The sequence below is a fragment of the Thunnus thynnus genome, chromosome 9 (assembly GCF_963924715.1).
Source record: "Thunnus thynnus chromosome 9, fThuThy2.1, whole genome shotgun sequence".
NCBI lineage: Eukaryota > Metazoa > Chordata > Actinopteri > Scombriformes > Scombridae > Thunnus > Thunnus thynnus.
In genome coordinates this window covers 13123091-13145332 of record NC_089525.1, presented here as the reverse complement: position 1 = coordinate 13145332, position 22242 = coordinate 13123091, and the positions used below count along the sequence as shown (strand labels likewise).

The following is a 22242-nucleotide window of genomic DNA, read 5'->3' as shown; positions in this document are numbered from 1 at the left end:
TGATGCCACCAAAAAGCTCCAGTGCAAACCTGAAAAATATGCCAGTGATTTGTCTATGCTCTGTGGGTACAAAAGAAAACTGTCAAGAATGTTTTGTTCACATTGAAATAATAGATTATTGATGCTTTAACAAAATGCAGTATGATTGCCCTTTGGAGAAAAACAGGCTATTTAAATGTAAAGTACAAGAGTTTTGGTTCAGTAACTGGTTCTACTCTGCTCTGCAATAAGTAATGTTCATTAGCTTAGTCAGCAGAGAAACACAGTAACTCAAGAAAATTAGACCTTTAATGACGGGACATGAGTGAATAGTCCAAATTATGACCCTTACAAAGTAGAGGAAAGAGAAAATGGGGAAGTCATGTCTGTGTGAGACAGAGGTAGAGCTGCTAAGATTGCATTTTGTGTGAGGGAGGAAAAATAAACAACTTTTCACAAAAGAAGAAAAGAGAAAAGACGGATGAGACACAGGAAGAGAGAGATGAAAGTGAGAGAGAGGGTGAGAGGAAATATAGGTAACAACACGTTCACTGTGGTAGAAATCAAATTCTCAATATCTGCACACACAAACTGCACACATAGCGCCGTGCACACACATGCGCCGACGCCCATACACACACCTGCAGCTCTCTCCCAGCGGGTGGCACTGTGTAATTTGGCACATCCATTTCCTAGGCTGGGTTTGTCTTCAGTGCTGTCGAGGCAGTCACAAACCCCATCGGGGTATTCCAGCCAACCCTTGAATGATGTCACATTGGAAACACTCACTGAACTGCAAACAAATCTCGACTGTGGAAGTGTCTCGCTCATAACTGTCCCATTTTTCTGATGCTGGTGATTCTTGTCATAGGAAGTTTGGACTAATTTCATTGAGCCTTCAGGTGTCTGATCGCAGAAGAAATTTGACCCTGTTTTTTTTTTTTTCTGGCTGCACCATACCACTGCAGTTTCCATGGTCTTTCTCTTTGGTCCGCCACTTAATTATGGGGCTCTTCACCGGCACATATATCCCAAAACGTGTCCCAGAGGCCACCAGGACTGCCCAAGCCAATACTCGGTGACATCTGCTCTGCTTTAACAGCATATGGGAAAATTACATGGCAAAAAACAAGTTGCCCTCCCATGACATTTCTTCCCTTTGATAGTTCACTCTCAACTCCACCACTCAATTTTAGCCCTGTGCCACTGATGTGTGTGTGTGTGTCGGTGTGTGTGTGTGGATGTGTGTGTTGAAGCCAATGGAAACTGACCTCCTACCACTGCAGACGGATCAGATGAGGAGACAGTCTACTTTGACTCATATCCTGAATTAAAGGGTCGGTTCACCCAAATTACACACACACAAACACACACACACACACACACACACACACACGCACACAAGCACACACACACACACACGCACACACACACACACACAAAACAAAATAAAAATGTCAAGTAATCAACATTTAATGTAATAAATAATGAATCAATAATGATCCTACCTAATCAACCTAAAGAGAAGAGGTTTGATTTTGTTTGCTCAGGTTTTGAGATTTTTGATTTCTTGAATTTTGTTTGTGGTGCTAACAGCACTGAAAATTTGAATTTTAACCTACAAAAACTGATTTTCTGGCAGCAGAAACAAACTATAAATGCAAAACTGACATAAGTTAATAAAATTTTTTACACATCCAGCTGAAGAGTCATTTAGAGTCATGTTTGTGTTCACCTGATAAATATAAGTCCAATATTCACTCATCCTTTTAGCTCTATTTTGCTCTCCACCAACTCCAGAGGGAAATCTGTTTAAATGCTGAATGCTAAATGCTCTGCTATGTGCACCAGATAGTCGCTAACTTTGTTTGTCATTTGGTGCACAGTGTGTTTTTAGAGCTTTTCAGAGCTCCATGCACCTGCTATGTCTGGAAACGGCAGGAGTGGTGAGAGTAACCCAAAGCAGTAAAGTTGTGGGCTGTAAAATCAAAACAATATGCTAAAAGATGCTAAAATGCTCCCTGGAGCTGAGGGTAACTTCAGATTCTGTGGGTTTGTCACTACCCTTTTCACACAAACACAGTCATTTAATCTGTAATATGAAAATAATGATTATAGCAGCTTTAAAGTATTTAACAGCAACTTTCATTCTCTGAAACAATGTCCCTCTTACTCTGAATAAAACATAGCTTGTTGTGTTTTCACTGGAATTGAATCATTAAAACAATGTGTTCTATGAATTATACAGAATAACAAGGACAATTTTCTGGAAATAGATGTTACGTTTCTTGACTTTTCTTTTAACTGTCACATTTCTGCTTTGAGCACCACAAACAACCCTCCACTGTATTGGGGTGGCAGCAGAAATCTCAAAACCTTGGCAAATAAAATCAGCATGGCTGGATGCCACAATAGGCAAGTCATAAAATATACTTTTAAGTAATTTGGGTGAACCAAACCTTTAAGGACATATTCCATTAAGAAATGTTCACATCCATTTTGCAGTTAGGACTTTTTAAAAAATATTTTTGCTTATCAAAATACCATTGATGCCATAATGTTTATTCATTTTATGCCAGTAAATAAGGTACAGCTGATATTATTGCTACTGGAACAAGTCTGACTATTTACATAGTCAATCTCTTTCATAAGCACAAGCACAGAGACATTATTAAATGTTTCTGCATATATGAGACAGCTCCAGGTAGAAACCAACTGCATGTTTCTTTCCTACTGGCTGCAGCTCAGTTGAAGATGGAGGCTGATTAGGAGGTGAGCCCCATATAAGGCAGAAAGAGAAAAAAAACAAGATGACTCATATAGATCAGTCTCCGAGCAATTTCCCTGAAATAACCCCTTCTCTCTTTCTGCTACTGGCAGGATCAGTGATGAGCTGACCAGACTGTGATTCTCGCTCTGCTGCATCTCCTATCATTAAATACGAGGGGAAGTTGTAATGGAATACTTCATAAAAATTTTGAAGTCTATGTGCATGAAGTATCTAAGAAATGCAACAATGATCTACGATCACTGGTCAGGTCATATTACTGCACTTCGCTGTAACGCGGGACACAATCTGTGCTACGCCAAGATACTTAATGAAAATTGTCAGTTTTACTAGCAGAATCAATAACTCCAGTTTTCTCCCCGAGAATAACATATAATAGGATGCAATGTGAGTACATCAAGGCAATCTTTTCACAATCTCCCTTTGCTGCAGCACTACTTTGCATGAATTACAGTAAAATCTGGAGTTATGCACGCAGATAGGCCCCAAGCTGTTAGCCTGTTTTTCTCAAAGGTTTCAGTGAGAGAAAGGAGAGAGGGAACACAAGGAGGAAGGGAGAGAGAGAGAGAGGGAGGTAGAGAGGAAGTCCTGGGGGGAGACTTGCACTTGCTGCAAGAATATTTCTTTTTTAACTCATTCAAAATGGAAATAATAAAAAATCATAAAAGGGAGGAAAAGAACTTTGATCAAGCGAGAAGAAAAAGTTTAGTGAAACTTTATATTCTTCATTTTTTACAGTTTTAATTTGGCACATGGCACAATCAGCATGTATGCATCTGGTATACATAAATAAATATTAAATATTTTATACATAAATATACATATAGAGCTCTTACAAAGACACCTAGAGCGGTCTTGGCTTGGGATGTTTCAAAATGACAACAACAATACATAGAAATTATTTGTCTTGGTGCTTTTCAGTCTGAACAGTGTTTTAATTGTTTTGTAAGTGGGAGCGATATCTCCATAGGAGCCCTATACATATATGTATGTATGCCCATATTTATATATATATTCAAAGAAATACAAGTGTGCACTGATGTAGGTTTATTCAGTGCAAACAGGCCACTGTCTGCTTTTGAAGAGGAACTCTTACAAAGTCAATGGAATCATGTCAGTTAGTTCAGTTGAATCTTTAGCTATTTTTTTTCTCTTACACGTAAAATAATAGATTTATTTTGTAATCTTTAAGCAAAATTAGACATATATAACTTTGAAAATAACAAAAGTGCTATTTCGCAAAGACAGACACCCAGAGACGCAGCAGAAACACTACTGGTGGTGAACCAAAATCAACAACATGAGAAAGTACTCAGCCCCCACCCCCCCCCAAAACCACATTATACAACCTACAAACAAAAAAACAGGTGCACGGACACACACACACTCGCTCACACACACACACTCGCTTGCTTGCTCGCTCGCTCGCACACATACAGACTCACTCACTCACCACTCTTGCTTTTGCAAGTTCCGACAATGTGTCTCTTCCTTTATCTCAGCCTCTTAACCACGCTCTGCACGCTAGGAAAGAGAAATCATTTTCACATGCACACAAACACACAGGTGCTCAAAGCAGCATGTGTACGTGCACACTTTGTGGAGATAATATCAGATAGCTTAACAGATAAATTGGCTGTAAAAGATGCACTTTTTTCTTAACAAAACAATCACAGTAACATAGTATTTATCTCTGCCTTCTCATCTCCCGGCAAGAGCTGTCCCAGACAAATCATTTCTATATGAGCTAAAAAAAGATAACACCATTTGTGTGGCTGTTGTGTTGGTACGCAACAGAAAAAAAAAATGCGTTGCCCAAAATGGGTTTAAAATCTCTACATCTGCATATCCTCTAGGTTCCCATCCTGGATTCAGTCTCTCATCTTTGAGTCTCATCGGCTTGTAACACACTCCACTCGGAATAGTCTCAGGGAATAGAAATAATGACAAAAAAGAACAAGCTTTGTAAGGCATTGAAACGTAAAACAAACAAAGAAGCAATTAAAAACATTTTGCGAATATTGACGTAGAGGCCATTGTTCTAGATGTGTCTCCCTCAGGAGGAAGGGATGGGAAATAAAAAGCACTTCTCTTTGTTTTTGTTATGAATTCAAGAAAAAAAGTGTTGATATCTCCTCAGTCTGCTTAAAAAGGCTTTTAAAATGATTATTTTAGAAAAAAACACCGCAGAAAGACCCCCTCCCCGATCAGGAGAAGGGAAGCAGTTTGATTTTGGCAGCTCTGCACAACTTGACATCCATAGAGAGCTCTCAGCAACTCTCCTCGTAGTAAAAGTCTAGTTAAATCTCTTCACGTTTTAATCCGACTCCTGCCCTTCCCCTCCCCTCCCCCTCGCAGCCCTCCCCCTCCCTGTGATATTTATAAAACACAATCCTCTCCTCCGTTCAGCCATCCCTCTGCTCCTCCTCATCCACCACCACTACTGCCGCCTCCTCCTCCCCCGCCTGCGCCGGCTGCCCCTGGCCTCCTTAAAGCTATACGCGGGTGGTTGAGTGGGAGTGCGGCAGGCCGGTGGAATTGAAGCCGGTTGTGAAGGTGTTGTAGGGGTGCAGGTTGGGCATGCCCACCAGAGAATTTGGGATCATGGTGATGGTGTTGGGGGTCATGAGGGGAATGTCGTCCGGAGAGCGCCTCAGAGTGAGCGTGTAGTCAGGCAGCGAGGCCAAGCGCAGTGCCCCCTCATTGCTGTTCCCCGCCTCGCACTCATGGTGCGTCTGGTTCATCTGCAGTGACATGATCTCCTCCTCGGGCGCGTGGTGGCCAATGTCGTTGGAGGTGCTCTGGCGCTGTGGGCTTGGCTGCCCGTGGCCGGAGTCCTGCCGCCGTTTGTCCTTGCGGTAGTAGAGGGCTGCGAAAGCCAGTACGTTGAGGAACAGTAGCGAGGCTCCCACAGCGATGGTGACGCTGAGCTCTGTGGAGTAATCCCGCGGGTTCTCCACCACCAGAGGCCCCGGCTCCTCGTCGTCGCTCCAAGAGTCTTTGTCTTCACTATTGTAGGCCGGGGACATGGGAGGCCGCTTGGTGTTGAATGGCCAGGAGGTTTTCCCATTGGGCCTCTTGGTGGACAGTGTGTTCTGAGTGGTCTCTGGCGGGGGCACTTTGGTGGTGGTGGAGGTGTAGTGGAACATGTCGTGGAGGTTGTACAGGTGGGGCACTAGGTGTTTCCAGAAGGCCACTTTGGTGGCACGGTAGTGGTCGCGCACACGTGGCTTCAGGCCGATATGCAGGTACAGCTGGTCCTGGGGGTTGTACTTGGACCAGGCAACCTCTTCAAAGCGGTTGGCCTTGGTGTGGATGAACTTGGTGTCTTGGGGAACCGGTTTGTTGGGATCCCTGCAGACAGAAATGAGACAAACGATATAGGGTATTAAATAAGATTCTGACAGTAAGTTTAATTATTCATTCTCTGACCTTCATGTGGGGATAGGAAGCACATGCAAATACTAAAAGAAAAACATAACATTATCAGAGACAGCTTATACTTTGGTGTGAAAGGGGTTCAGTCACTTCTGGAGATTTTATTGATCTTGCTCAGTGAAACCCACACCGGCGAAAGCAAAAACCCTCAAAAGAAACCAACAGACTACAGTTAATAATTGATCGAGGTGTGTGTGGTGTGGTATATACACACCTTCAGTAGCTGAACCAACTGGCACAGATTTCTCCTATTTACTTATTTTCTCAAGGCATGTACAATTTTATTTATACCACAAGATCTCCACGCAACATTTGTGCCGCCTCTCTGTAGGCAGAGTATGCCTGTCTCTCTCACTCCCATCGCTTCTCTCTCCCCAGATGTTGTTCTTAATTCAGTTCTGATGCAGCCCACCCACAAAAACCAGGGCAGAGGCTTTTAAAGTAAACACATATGAATAAGTCAGCAGGCTTTAGGGCTCGCGTCAGGAGGCATCTTGTTGTTGATAATCCAACACTGGTGGAGCCCCTCTGCTAATTGCTCAGGGAAGGCAGCACAGTGTGCATTGGCATCCAGTGTACTGATGTAAAGTGGACCATATTAATCAAGACACTAAGAGGGAACTCAGAGCTGTGTGTGTGTATGTGTGCATGGATATTAGTATGTATGTGTGTGTGAGACTGAAAATGAGAGACAAAAGGAATGTGTGAGAGCGAACGAATGAGAGCGAGAGAGAGATTCTTCTGGATGCAATACCTCTTTTGATCTACAGAGTTCACTGTTCCACTTTTCAGTGTTCGACACCTTGGCATCAACACCGGATGGCCAACCATTTCAATTATAGTGAAGCTATTGATTTATTGAATGAATTAACATATCGCAATCTCCCTCAATCAGACAACTCCTTGTTGCCTTGTTGCTGTACAATGCCAGGAGTGGGAGTTCTGCAGTCCAAGCTATTGCTTTTCGTACCAATGAAATGACTTTCTGTGGAAGAACCTGAAGAATAGCGCTGCAGCCTTGAAAACACAATAATTGATGTTGGAGCAGAGAAGTTAAAACTGTTGTTGCAAGGAGGCAGCAAAGATCTGCGCGGCATTTCTCTAAATGTCATGAAATATCCCTTTGTGGGTCTGATTGCCATGTCAGTGGCAAGCAAAGTTCAAATTTAGTTGGGGATTTAGGGATATGGCAGCTACAGTGTTTTTTTGGCACGGGCTGAAAACCTCCAAACACGGCCAAGAGAATTAAAAGCCATGCCAGAAGAATTCACCCTCCATCCTCTCTCCTGTTCGTTTCTCTGCTGTCAATTTTTCTTTTTCAGGTCAGTGCTTCTGGGAGAGGTGAGAGAGAGAGAGAGAGAAAGAGAGAGAGAGTGAGAGAGGTAAAGCAAATTGAGATGGCTGAAGCTGAATCTCTGGACCTGGGCCGGTGTCAGCAGAGCAGCCCGTAAATAACCTCTTTTATTAGGCCCGTAATGATCCCCAATGAATATTGACAGCCAGACTATGATGACTTTGTAGGTGAATATCAGTAATTAAGTTTCAAAGGAGCGGGTGGTGGAGGTAAGGTCATATTGATCTCCCTGAGTGCAACATGCCAGAGAACAGGACGTCAATGAAGCAGCCTGAGACGTGGTTGTCTGCAGCCTGCGTGCATCATGAATTCACCCAGCAGTCTTGTGCGTGCAGTCACACATACACACACACACACACACACACACACACACACACACACACACACACACACACACACACACACACACACACACACACACACACACACACACATACACACACACACAAACCACATGTGCAAGCAAGTCCCCCCCGCCCTCTCTTTCCCTCACTCTCTCTCACGTATATGTATATGCACGCACATGACAACTATGATGGAGGTCAGAGCTATCTCAGTTAATGGGAATTCCGGGCATTTCCATAAAACTGCAAATGCTCTCTTCTCAACAGGGTCAATTTGCTGAAATGTGATGGCAAAAATATCTAAAAGGTACTTGGAGGGATCTCACAAAACAATCAGTGTGTGCGGGGAGCAAGGGAGCGGCGGTGCAGAGGAGTTAGAAAAGCTCTTTGGTGGCTGGCTGGATGGTTCAGTGCAAGTGAAGATGAATAATTTAGGGAACACAAAGAAATCAATGTGGCATCTTTAGTTAATTTGATTTGCCGCATTAGAGAACAACTGGCTGCCTTATCTAATTACACACATATGCTTGGGTAATTGTTGCAAAGTCAATAGTAAACAGGCTACATTCCTTTGAACAATTTCTACCACTGCTGCCCCCACTTTGGGCTGCGTGCTGGCTTTGAAGTAGTCCTTCCCTGAGCTGTAGAGTCAGAAGGAGTGATCTGTGCTCGGTTGCTACTATTCAATGTGCAGAGGGCTACTAGGTTACCCTGCTCTATATATCTGTACTGGGGCGTACTGGGTGCTGTGTGAAGCAACGTAGTCAGATCCACTTTATAATGTTTCCTGAGTGCTGTGCTGCTGTGTGTTTTCCATCCAAACTTGGTAATAGAGTACTACAATTGTTGCCATAGTTTTTCTGCAGGTGGCAACCTGTATGAATTCAGGTGGTCCACCTTATAACACCTGTACAATATAATCCTATATGATAGTCCTATGAATTATACAGCCATTCTGAAACTGGTGATATGCATTTTTTGTTGAGAATGTTAACAGAGAGATGTTATGTGGTCTTCACTCTGTGTGCATATTAGGGATGCGCAGAGAGCCCAGTATTTGTATTTGTATCTATATTTGTTGAGGCAGCAAAATTATTTATATTTGTATTTGAATAAAAGTGGAAATAGGAAGTCCCCACTCCAGGTCTTGAACTCAAGTCTCCCAGATCATAGAGGACTGTACTGACTACTGAGCTAAACTGAGTACATCACCGTTGCACAGACAGACCTCTACTTATTTATACACCCATAACACAGAGACAGCACAGCATGTAATGTGTAGAGAAGAACTTCAAAGGTGCCTATTTTTTACAACCTAACTTTGTGGAAAGGTGAAGGGGAACAACCCTCCCATGGGTGCACTTTGCGTGTGTTAGTAGCTCAGCTTTATCTCTGGGGAACACCCTCAACTCTGGGAGTGATGTCTTTATAAGGAAATGTGCGTCATGTAGCAGGTGGATGTGACTCCCCTCATTGAGACCTGCTGATAGACGTAACAGCGAAGCAAAGATAGCAGAGATAGACTGAGATAGTGATGTAACCGACCTGTGTGCTGGCATTTGACATGTTTTTTGTTTTCTTCACGAAAACAAATAATTTTTTTACGAAATAAATGTTCATAAAAAACCCACTATTTGTGCTTTGCTGAATAACGTATTCGTATTTGAGCACACCCCTAGTGCATATGAGGACAAAATATCACAAAAAACATAATCAAACATACAGTACCAGTCAAAAGTTTGGACACACTTTCCTATTCTGACAGAGAAGCAAAAAAAAAAAAAAATATATATATATAAAAAAATAAGCTTCATAAACTATTACCCTTTGTAGATAATAAACAAGAAACTTTTAAGTTGGTGTACCTTTACTGTGCAGAAAGTCTTAATCTCTACAGTGAGAGCCATGAGTGTGTAAACAGAGACATTTTGTTTTGGCTCTTGTGCTTTTATTAGTTTGTATGTGAAACAATGTAATGACTATGAAGTCAGCTGAGACTAGTCACAGTTGAATACTCTGTGATACAGACGGAACAAAATAGAATTAAAAAGGCTGGAAAGAGAAGATGGCGATAAGATAACAACAGTCTGTTTAACTTGATGGGCCGAACACTTTCAGAAGTCACCTCACAGTGAAGAATTTTCATTAAGAGATAAAAAATGAAAACACTTATTGAACATTATCTTAACCTGTCAAAATATTTCTTGCAAGTACAAAAAAAGAGCTGTAATGCTTTGTCTGTTCATTTGATGTGCCTGAATAGCCTAAAATTAAAGCTGACACTTTGCACTCAAACCTTGCGGTCATCGTATCGTTTCACATTCAATTATTATAACAGTCTGGTGATAAAACGCTGAACAGTGCGTCGTTGCCCAAACACTTCCCGAGCTCGTTCTATGTGTCCAGCTCTACAGCAAACGCCTCGTTGTGACTTGTATGAACAGCCTTGGCATAATGTGATGTTTGTGGTCCTGTTGGGCTCTCAGAGCTCCCCTGCATTAGCTGATAGCCTGCCTCCTGTCAGACCTCCCACTTAATCCGGATGGTCATTGGAACTGTGGCTGGACTCCCAGGCAGAGGAGAGAGGGATTATTACACCCATAAAAGCAGGCGTTTTAATGGCCTTTCAGATTTCCTCTGATGTGTTCATATGGCTGTGGTCTTATAAACCATCGCCTTCATCCCCTCCTCAGTTTCCCCTCCCCTCTCCATGACCTGCTGACCTTTGCTAACCTTGACCAGCCATGCGTGTTTAAGTGCTTCCATGTGTTTGTATCTGTGATTGACTGGGAGTTTGTGTGTGTGCGCTTCATCTCGCGTCTGTCAACTTGTATACCTGTGCGCGTGTGTGGGCGCGCACGTTTGTACTTCTGACGCATCCTGGTGTAATGACCTCTGGGGACTCACAAGTGCCGCACTTGAACACAAGACATGTCACATTTCACAAAGCCATACATGCCGTGTAGTGGTGACAGCGAGCCTCTTCATGTTGATAAAAGAAAAGCCTTCTGTAAGTGTTAAACAGCTCTTCTATAAGATGTCATGCCACCTGGATGACAGACACAACTCCCAGCTCTACCTACACATGTTGCAGAACGGGGGCCCGAGCTCATTACTTATTCCAAGCTCTATCTGCAAGCACTGATGTAAAAGGTAGATAAGGGGAAAGAATGAATTTCATTTTCGTTCTTTTTTTCATTCCCCATGTACCTCCTTCCCCTTTTCATCCTGATGTAATTTGAAGCGCTTGAATGATCATAGACCTAGCCATCACCAAATATGAAAAGACACATTTAGGTGCCCTAAGGCAGAAGACAAGAATCTATTTTCACTACACTCAAGGTCTCTGAATCCTGCGCTGAGTATAGCTTCTCAATATAAAACAAAGAACATGCATTAATTCAGTGGCACTGATACTCATTTTGCTAAGCTGCTAAAATATGCAAAGTTGAAGCCTCTTTTTTTTTTTTTTTAGTCATTCTTGTTACTGTTGTGTAACAAATTCATCCCCTGCAGTTGTTTATCTACTTACCAGGTAACACAAAGTAGGCACCTAATTGTAATTTCCTCTCTGACAGAAGGTTTCCAACACCTTCCCCCTGCATTCTGTGTAAATTTTTAATAAATACACTCAATCTAATTCTGTTTGTCGACTTTGGCTTGGCGCGTTGTAGGGGGCAACTTCAGCACTGAGCAGGCAAATTATCAGGCTGTGCTCTTTTACCCTTCATGTGGCTGCACGCTGGGGCAGAGGGCTGAGTGATGCGTGGTTCATATTTAATGGCAGCCTTCGGTTCAGCAGGCTAAGTGATGCAGGGCGAGGTGCTGTGACTTTGGGGCGTGCAGAAGTGTTGGAGGACACAGCTCTCGGACCACTCCTTATTATGGATGCTATTGATTTGTTTGATTAGATGAGTGGCAGAAAATGAAAGAACCTCCCCCAACACCTTCCCTACATTCCCTTCTCTTTCTTTTAACCAATTAGCAGCTTTCTAATTATCTATTTTTATTATGCTGCATCATTATTTTTTAGTATTTATCTCCTCCTCTTTAATAAGACAACCACTTACTTATGGATGTACACATGCAGATCTACTTCCTCTGCTCCTCCTCCCCCTGTCGCCTTCCTCTCATTACATTCAGCCCACAGCATGGACACCGATCAATGGCATCCAGGCCCCTTAACAAGCCACACCACTTCCTTACCTTCTCTAATGCAAATCAGGATATTGGCTACAAATCTCCTATCAAGTGAGTGCCTATTTAATGGAGTAGGTAGGTGGCTGTGCTATTCCACAATGCCGTGCATTCACACACTCCTGGTACAGGTTGAGTTGGCCCTAACGAAGGAAGCTGAAGGGAACGGGGGATAATCCGGAGAAAGGACAAGGAGGGGGATCAGGGATGAGTGATGTAACTACTAGACAGCTGGGGTAAAAGAAAAAGGCTGAAGCAGTGCGTGAATGAGGTCAGACGGGAGAAAGAGTTGATGTGTACGTGTCGTTAACCCTACAGAGGAGGGTTGTTCCATTGACAAACGGGAGGAGAACAAAAAAAAAAAAAAAATCAACTATCAGGGTTGTAAATCAAGGCGCTGGCTGTTAAACTGCAGTATAGACAGACTGTAGTCGCTTCTATCTACATTTGTTTGGAGGAGCCGTTGTCACTAAAGACAAAGCAATCAATACTGCATATTTTAGCTCATGTTGTGAATGTAATACATGAGTAGACTTTCTCTTTTTTTTGTATAGAATAATGAGAGAGAGGAGGGATGGAGGAGCAGTGAAGGAGAATGAAGGAAAAAAAATGCAGCACATGACAGCGCTCTGCTCTTTAACTACCTAGCAAGGCCCTGCACAGCATGTGGCACAGTTCGCACACAGAACAGGGAAAATGAGCACCAGCCAGCAAAAAAAAAAAAAAAAAAAAAACCCACACAAATAGTGGAAAGATGGACCAACATATTTATAGCACTAATGATATATAATGATTGATGTTTTTGTGGCTTTTCATCATTCTGTCTTTTCTGAAGTGCTCTGCCAGTGTTTTTGTGTATAGTCACGTCTGTGCGCCGATGCTGCGCTTGCATTTGTTGTTTGAGCGGGGTGTGGAAATCGCAGCGTGAGGACGTGTGGCAAAAGTTTTGGAGGAAACTGTTCAGAAGAAGTTGTTGTGGCAATAAAGCACAGGCCAATTTTGCCTGTCAATAGTAAAACAAATGTTGCAGCCAGAAAAATAACTTGGAGCTCAGTAAATCCCTAGCTTCTGAAACATCCCGAACTCTCAGGAAAGTACAGCCTCATAGTGTAAACACACACTCTCTCACAGTGACACACACACACATGCACACACGCACACACTAAGAAGATTTGACAGCGTGCACTCTTTGTATGCTTTTATGCTTCACTGACACTGATGGAGGAAAAAAAAAAAAAAAAAAGGCGCATGGGCAGGGATTTGCCCTGTAAAGATGACACATGAGAGCCAGGGACAGGAAGAGCTTTGGGGGGAATGCTGCTATGATACACACTGTTGACATGCAGCCCAAGTGTCTCAACATCATGTCACACATGTTTCAACAGCCGATTTAGAGACGAGGGCAGGAAGTGCAATCTGGGTCAGTTCATTATGAACATCTGGAAGGGGAGCAAGAGCTGCTTTACAGATATAGGGAAGATGGCTGTTGGATGGGCCGGGAAGGAAAAGGGAATTCTACTGGGTCTTAATTAAAAGGATGTCCTCTAGAGTTAGATTGGGTTTGGTTGGTGTTGGAGGAGAGATCTATATCCCCCAGTGTGGGCTAAATAAGGAGGATGAACCCACCCCCAAAGAGTTGATGGTAGAATCCTTCACTTGGACTGGAGTAAAATTACCCTTTGGAGCAGCACAGTGAGTTTTCTATTATCCTGGCATGTAATCCCGGGCTCTTTACCATCTGAGTGCCTTGTGGTCTCCCTGTAATCCCCCTGTCTGGAGTTACGCCAAGGTGACACATCATAGGGTGGATAGTAGCTGTAACATGGCGAGCATGGATGTGGAACCAGTTTACCCTCCCACTGCCCTGCTCCTAATCTCAACTACAAAACCTGACATGGGGTCGGCAGTAAAGTGCAATTTGTTGTTTCGACTTTGGCTGCTTACTAGGGTGAAGGCCAGGTTCAGGTTGCAGTGGGATTACTGCCCATGGCACTGTGCTGAATCTGGTCGTAGGTAAGACAGGCAGGCTGTCATCATCCATCAGAATTAATTTCACTGACATCTCAAGATTCAAGTTCAGCTGGCATTGTTACCTCCAGGCCTCTAACTTTTCTCATTTAAATAAAACACATCCTCTTTTCTTATAACAGCCGATAATATTCTTGGAAGGACAAGTAATAGATTCCATCTGTATCTACAAATTGCCGCTTTGTATGTGCCGACACAAGATGGCTGCCAGGCAGAGGAGACAGCTGTTTAGTCCGAGCATCACTGATGGACCTCAGTGCTTTCCTTGAGGAGCCAAAACAGCCGACATCAGTCCATCTGCACTCGTCTGCCATTAGCAGTTCAAGGATCTAGCAGAGCCGGCGGCCTGTGGGCTCAGCCTATCAGCCAGACGACTGGATGTAAATGCCACCTGATAGGACAGCAGATGATATAGAGGCAGATAAAAAAACAGAACAAGATTTCAGGCAGCATCCCATTCAGGATGGGATCAATACCTCTCTGGTAACAGGGACTGTCAAATTAAATTTCAGTTGTTAGAAATGATAACTAGTAGTCATACAAAATGGCCATCCTTTGTGATGGGTGGGGGTGAAATTGAGCATGGTGGGGAGCGGGAGTCACCCAGGGCACGAGTGATCGACTAGGTCCGGGCTGAGTGAATCGATACCGCCGAGGGCAAGAGTTTGATATGCCTCCCTGATAAGTTTGTGTCTTTTGGGCCTCAGTATAATAGAGCATAGATAGTATTTCCAGCCAAACACACACATGCACACACAAAGACGTATACAGAAAGGCAGGCGGCCTTGCCATGCACTCATACTCAACCCAAACAGTCAGCCAAGCACGAATAGCACAGCACACATTCTGGAGGAACATTTAATCTTCCTCAGATTCAATATGTCTCAGGTTTTCAGACTGAGACCCAGGAAGTCCAGGCAAAAAACACCTCTGAAAAAATGGCTCTGTTGAAAAATGCCTTTTCTGTCCTGTACTATCCATTTTAGAGCTTCCTTTTTCCCGCAGCCTCTTTCATGCAGCACAGAAGTCCTTTTAATAGGACTGAGATAGCATTTCTCTCTCTGTTACTTTCTATTAATAACATAGCAAGTTTATAATTGCGTGATCACTTGTTATACTAATTTACAAGTAGTGTCGCTGAACTCGTTTAAAAGACAAATGTTTTGTTGCTACTATTATTAGACCCACGATGCATCTGTCTGATCTAAACTAGGATTAGGGACTAATGCAGAGGACTGGTCTTAAATTGGCACTGGTTTCCTGATTGGTCAGAACCAGAATACTGATAAACTCCTGCAGCGGGTGGTACTGCTATCTGGATTTGAATGTCATTCATTCATTTAACCTTAAGCATTTTTAGATTGCCAAATGTTAAGTAAACCTTTTCCAAATGTGCAGCCGATGTGTTCCTTAATGCTGTGCGACTATGTTGTGGGCTTGTTTACATTCTGTGAACCGTGTAGCAGACAGGCTGAAATGCTATGAAGAACAGTATAGCTGTGGCAAAGTGAAGAAGAAAACCCACAGCGAAAGCTACACGTATAGCAGTTGTTGCGTGTAACGAGGGTAACACTGGTGAGCTAATGGGACAATATGCCATATATTTGCAGTGTTTTGGATTTGCTGAGCAAAGAGGCTCCTGCTTCACTGTTCCTGCAGCCAGTCTCTCAGTTTGAGCTGGCAAGCAGCCCGGAGTCCACCTCAAGTCAAGATAACACTCGTTACCAGATAAAACAACTCCACAGTTATTAACTGTAAAGTAAGGAAAAAATTTAAACACTATAACTTTAGGTGGCATGATCCAAATAAAGCAACTCTGTGCCCCTAAATGTATGCCATTACACCTGATTCCTCCTTATATCTGATGTGTTACCTGTTCTATGGAGCAACTTACTAACTGTGTGCAATTATTGTTACTGTGGAGGGTAAAGCTTGTTGTTTTTCCTGTACAAACCTGTGTAACCTAGACAACCAGTCACTGGTCGAGATTTCACACCCTAATTCTCTCTCCCACCCAATGAACAGTTAAAAGTATACCATGATCATGATTCTAAAAAAATAATAAATAAATGAATGAAGGAAACATTGAGCATTTGTGTGCCTTGTTATAAAATTGAATCCCATTATCAATATTAAGGAGGAATATTGATGAGTATAAATACCTATTAGCAGTACCAGTATCAATATTGATATCGATAAAATCCCTAATTAGGATAATCGTTGAAATATAAGATCTAACAGTCATTTTACTCACCCAGTCTTGGCAAAGTTGGTCCAGTAGGTCATGACCACAGCACTGAGCATGACATCATTTTTTGAGAAGTTACAGGGGAAAAGGTCAGTGGGACCAATCATGGGAATTCCAAAAACATAGGGCACCTCATCCCCGTGAGCGGCGTCTGACCAGGCGGGCTTCATCAGGCTCTGGCAGTGGTGGTAGAAGGCGTAAAAGTAGGTGGGCGAGCCGTAGCGAGCGTGGAGATCCGCAGTCACCACTGAAGGCTCCACCCACTGGTGGTCGGTGAACAGAGCCACCAGTGTCTTGCGCCTGGTCTCTGGATTGTCCCTGTCTGCCCAGTCTGTGTACATGAACTTAATAGTCTCCCTCAGTGTGTCCTTGCCCTCCGGGTATCCGTATAGACTGTCCACAAAGTCCGACACGGAGAAATCAAAGTCATTTCCAGAGACGCCGTCCTCTGAATCCACCACGTTCTCCACAAACCGCAGCCCCTCACCTTGATTGACCCCCAGCATGATATCATAGTTGAGGAACTCGCCCTGCTCCATCAGGATCTCAGGGTCATCAGGGATAACATCACCGTCAATTACAGGTCCAAAGGCCACGTGGTACCTGGCAGGTTGTATGTCCTGCTCCACCAGCTCCCTGGAGCTCTTCTTCCTCAGACAGTCCACCATATCTAAGGTGTCCAGGACATTACAGCCCACCTTCTCTGCCAAGAGACGCGTGTACTTGACCGGCTGGTAGTTTACCGCCCAGCTGGAGAGCGCCGACCCGCTCTGAATGATGGCTCTGTGGAACAGACCTGCACAAGGACACAGGAAACAAGAGACAGAATTGTATTAAGTGAGTCACAAGGATAATTCAGTTATGTACTATACTACACGATAGTTGTTAATTTTGTTGCTGCCATGATCAAAAGGGGATTGTCAGCTACACAGTTGATAAGAATAAGAAAGGCTAGAAAGAATAAGTACTCGTTGCCACACAGAACAATAATGGAATCATGGTTGTGATAATGAATGTGCAGATGGCCCGTTCTCACAGACAACTCGCAGACAGAGGAGGGAATCAGCATTCTGTCATCTTCCTTCCTTCAATCTATCTCTATATGCTCTCTCTGTAATAATCTCTATGTTTGTCAGGAGCAGATGCTGCCAGTATGGCTCTATAGGCTTTGTTGCAAAGAGAGGATGCATCAAAACTGGCTGCACTATACCGTACAAAATATGAATTCCTTCCCCAGTATGAGATGCAGAAATGCAACAGAGTGCGATTGAAGTGTTCTCGAATATATGAACCCTGTGCCCATGCCATCCCTCTGTTAATGTACTTTTCAAGGTAGCTTAAATTGGATGAACCTCAAACACTGCAATTATAGACACAGATGCTCCTTTTTGCAGTCATCAACATACACACACACACACGCGCACACACACACACGCACACACACAGTACCTCTGCATCAATTGTGCCCTGTGTAAGTTAAAAGTAATTTTTTTTACCTAAAAGATCACTAAATTCTACAGGAGTTTGTGGGTGGATTGCTATAAATAAAACCAAACTCCTACTCCCTGCCTTTGCAGGTGGAATGGAGCTGCACGCATTCACCTGGCAACACAATGAAACATGGCACATAATGAAAGAAGACCAATCTGAACAGAACACCACGGTCTCCTGCTTGTAATATACAGAAATAAACACATGCCGTACCAAGAGTCAACAGACCATCTATAATGTGAATCTACATAAGAGTTTGGCGTGTGTATGTGGGTGGATGGGTGGGCTTTAAGGGTGGAGGGGGGTTTGGAAGCCAAAGAGAACAAATGTATAGTCTCACAGGGTCTTTCACAAATCACAGTAAATTACATTTTGGTTGCAGTGCAGTATGAAGAAAATCTAAAATGACTTTTCACCATGAGGAACAGATCCCAAATAACAAACATAATTTCCTCAGAAATAATTGAATTGTATCCCTTTTGAAAAATTTCTCCTTACAGACAGTCAAGTGAAAGTGACATGACATCCTCTGTGTCTCCAGTAGGCCTCCCTCACATCATCACCAATGCCTTGCAATCTCTGTCTTGACAGCACCACTCATCCGTCCTCCTGATATGGTATCGAATTCACAAGTGCTGTTTTTACCGATCTCAGAAAAAAATCATTAATGAAGCTTCTACCACTTGACCATGCCGCTTTATTGCTCATGGCAGTATCGCTGCCAGAGTCAAGGAATTCCATGTTGAAAGCCACAGCAGATAAAATGCTCCAGAAATGGCATGTATTAAAAAAAAAAAAAAAGTCATTAGACGATTCCACATTTAAGCCACAAAGACGAGCAGAGACACATACACGCACGCAGACTCTGTGTGATATTTCAGCGCCAGTGTGGGTGGCTGTGTTGAAGTCTTTGTGTTTATGAGGTTAACAGCAGACTTAAGTGCCAGATATATCACTTTGGTAGTCTTAATCAGAGGCGGCGGGGGGCTTATTTCTTCTTGGCGAAGATGAAGTGTTTATTTACAGAGCTATTTACATTTATTTGTTCGCAAGTAGTAAGTAGAATTAATGTGTCTGGGTGAGTGAACTGTGAAATGTATCTATGGTGAATGTGTTTACCAGTACAAGCCACAATTTGTGTATTTGAACAATGATTTTTGGGCGTGAATGTGGCTGTTGGGGAAAATTTCAATACATGTCAGACTACAAGTTTTTGATGAAACCTTGGTGCAAGAAGTCATGCTCGTTTTTTCTGTTTCTGCATCATGTGCTTCGCTCTACGTGGATGAGACCATCAGCTTTCTGTGGCCTTGCCCTGACGCTGCCCTTTGAGATGTCCTGTGGAAGTGTGTCACTGCAGGACGGTGCCCTGTGCTGTGTCCCAGGGAGCAGAAGCAGATGTCGAGGGTTTCACCCACTTGAAAGCATTAGAGGGGCGGCCGCAAGATGAAAGATGGCTGCTCGGAGGCAGAGAGGGGGGCTGGGGCTTAATCCTTCCATCCCTCCCTTCTCCTCCTCCTCTCCCGTCCCTTCCCCTCCCCTCACTCTTTAGTGGTATTGCCTCTCTTCACATCTCGACTCGATTGCGCTGTGCAAACAGAGCCAGTCATGGTGCAGGGAGTCTGTCCTGAATCCCAATGCTGCCAGCCATGCCACAGCCACTTTCTAAATGTCTTTGATCAGAAGTTGCTGTAGGAAAACATTTGCCAGCAGAGCTGTTCCTGCGATTGCCAAGGCGATTTGACAGACATACGTATATCAAATCCGTTTGTCATAAATGAGGAGAGCGGTTTGAATGCAACAAGGCTTGGTGACACGTCTGTCAGCACCTGAAACCCACAGATGGCCAGCTGCTGAGGAGGAGGATGGAGTCAGGTTGACATTACTAGATTTATCTCCTCCTTTGGTTGATGAAAGGGAGGAAGAGTGACTGAGGCTTTACTATTGTTTGTCGAGAATGATATAAATCCAGGGCACATGAGCTGTCACTGGACCGATAAATATGTATTAGAGCTGCATGTGATGAGCCCCACTGTGGTAGGAGGCTCACAGGGGAAGGTCAGAAAGAGAGGAGAGAAGAGCACAGGCTCTATCACCCACTGAGGGAATCCACTAATTATCCACAGTAGGAGGTGTACTGTGTGTGCGTCAGTGAGCACGCGCATGTGTGTGTGTAAATGCACATGGATTTGTGCTGACTTTGATTGATAAGACGCAGAGATGATGAATCGACTGTCGGACGACAGGCATCATCATGGTGGGGGTTAACCATATGTGACATTGTTTTGTCTTCAGCATCTACAGTGACATCTACGCAGCGAATGCCTCCTCACTCAACATCCCGAGGAATTAAACAAAAAGAACACGATGACGAGCAACATGTGTGTCACATTCATATCTAGCACGCTTTACTTTGTAAAAGCAACAGATAGCCCTATCATCATCTGTCTGTGTTTGACATGCGAGAACCCGACACCCAAACTGTGAGCAGATCCATCAAGCCATAGCGTTACTGGCAGATTGAGGTCACGCTGAATTATGACTGGAGCTCTGAGGTAATCACTCATTGGGCCCCTGCTAAAATGCCGTCGCGTCGCTCTGCGCCGCGGTTTGCCGACCTCGACCGCGCTGCCCCCTCTCTAGACGCCCGTTAAATGGGCATGCGGTTCGGGCCACGGATTGGTGGAGTGGCTTGTGGAGATAATTCACAGCTGATAGGAGAAAAAAAAAAAAGAAAAGCTTGACCTTGTGGGTTTGACGACCAATGGATAGGTTAGAGAGCCACAATCCACACACAAACACACACACACTCAAACACATCCACAGGCTTAAACAAACACACACACACACATTTAGGTCATGTTTTGACACCAGCAATATGGATGAAATGCTGATTTTAATGAGCCAATGCTGCATCTCTGGAGAGAGAGAGAGAGTAACATGACGTGGCTGTGCTTTGTGCCACTGCTGATGTATTACGTGGCACGTATGGGCATGTGTGAGTTTTCAGTCCGTGTTAATGGACAAGGATGTTCTGTTGGTGATGATGCCAGTGAGCACTATAAATGACTGTACTTTGTAATCTGGAACAGCTGGCAAAAATCACTGAAGCATCGGTGGTGAGTTTTATCTGTCTGGCCCTGAAATATATGCGACTGTAAAATCCATCCAGCAAAACCACTACAACCTTAAACAATGTCATCCAAAACAACCAATGTTAATGCGGCGTCCATCTGATGGCCTTGAAAATTTGGATTGTCCAAGTATCATTTTATAGGTCAGAGATTCATTATCACAACAACATCCCACATGACGTTAAGAGCTAATAGGGGTGAAAATATGTAAAGCAGCCAAATCTTATCAAAATTTTGTCATACACATAAAAGCCATTGCGTGGCCACAGGGAAATGTCTTTCTCTCTCCTGCTGGATCTTGTACTTCCTTTTTTCCCTCGCCTTCAATCTTTCCTCTGCTCTGTTTTTCTGTCTCTCTCTCTCTCTCTACAGCACTCTCTCTCTGTCTCCTTTTCTGAGGGACCACGCTGAGTCCCTTCCTGCTGATTATTAGACATAAGCCTGCGTTCAGCGAAGCCTGAATCCTCTGAGCCATCTTACCTCCACCATCTCTTCAGTGTAAGCAAATCTCCACAGACCCGTGGACTATGCAGGGCCCCCTGTGCTGCAAAAACATTCTCTCTGTCTACAGTCAAACTAGGCTAGCACTCAGTTGGACACACTCAATAAATGTTGCTCTCCCCCTCTTGCAGCATTTCACTCAGGCTCTTGTTTTCTTTCTCTTTCTCAGTGCTGCTTTTCTCACTCTTTTTTAAAAAATTCTCATCTCATACTAGGAATCCACATTATTGTTTTTTTTTGTTTGTGTTCAAATGATTAAGATATATGAAGTGGTTTAATCCCACCTGAAATATTTAAAGCCTGTCGGGAGATGAATACTTATAAAATTTGCCTAATTGTAGCCTACATCCTTGGCCACTTGCAATTTCATAACACAGGGTTAAAGCTGCTGTCTCCATGGCTACAGCTTACAGTACCACAGGCTGCATCCACTTAATCACAAGTGCCTCTGGTCTGATCATGCATTAGTCCATGGATAATTTCACATTGGTCTGGCAGCCCTGAAACAACACCTACATTGTTTTATGTTCCATTAAAAATTCTGTCTAACATCGAACTTATCAACTACAAAACAAGAGCTGACGGAATTAGGAAAAGGGCAAGCCACAGATTTCTGAGACGGTAATAGTGTCACTGAATACACTTCCTGGATTCCCAGCACAAAAGCATCCAGGCTGTGCGCGCCCATGCGTGTGTGTGTGTGTGTGTGTGCATGAGTTTTAATCCATGCAAGATTGTTA

General features: G+C 43.5%; 1 protein-coding gene across 2 annotated transcripts in view; it reads right to left on the bottom strand.

The window, feature by feature from the left end:
- Positions 1 to 5152: 5152 nt before the first annotated feature.
- The window catches only part of nlgn3a (neuroligin 3a), a 114770-nt gene continuing 97680 nt past the window's right edge, over positions 5153 to 22242 (bottom strand). For both annotated transcript variants that reach the window (XM_067598938.1, XM_067598939.1), the window contains 2 exons: positions 16383 to 17172; positions 5153 to 6121 (listed from right to left, as the gene is read on the bottom strand). In XM_067598938.1, the coding sequence (XP_067455039.1) occupies positions 5263 to 6121; positions 16383 to 17172 (1649 nt within the window). In that variant the 3' untranslated portion in view covers positions 5153 to 5262. The remainder of the gene's footprint in view (positions 6122 to 16382; positions 17173 to 22242) is intronic.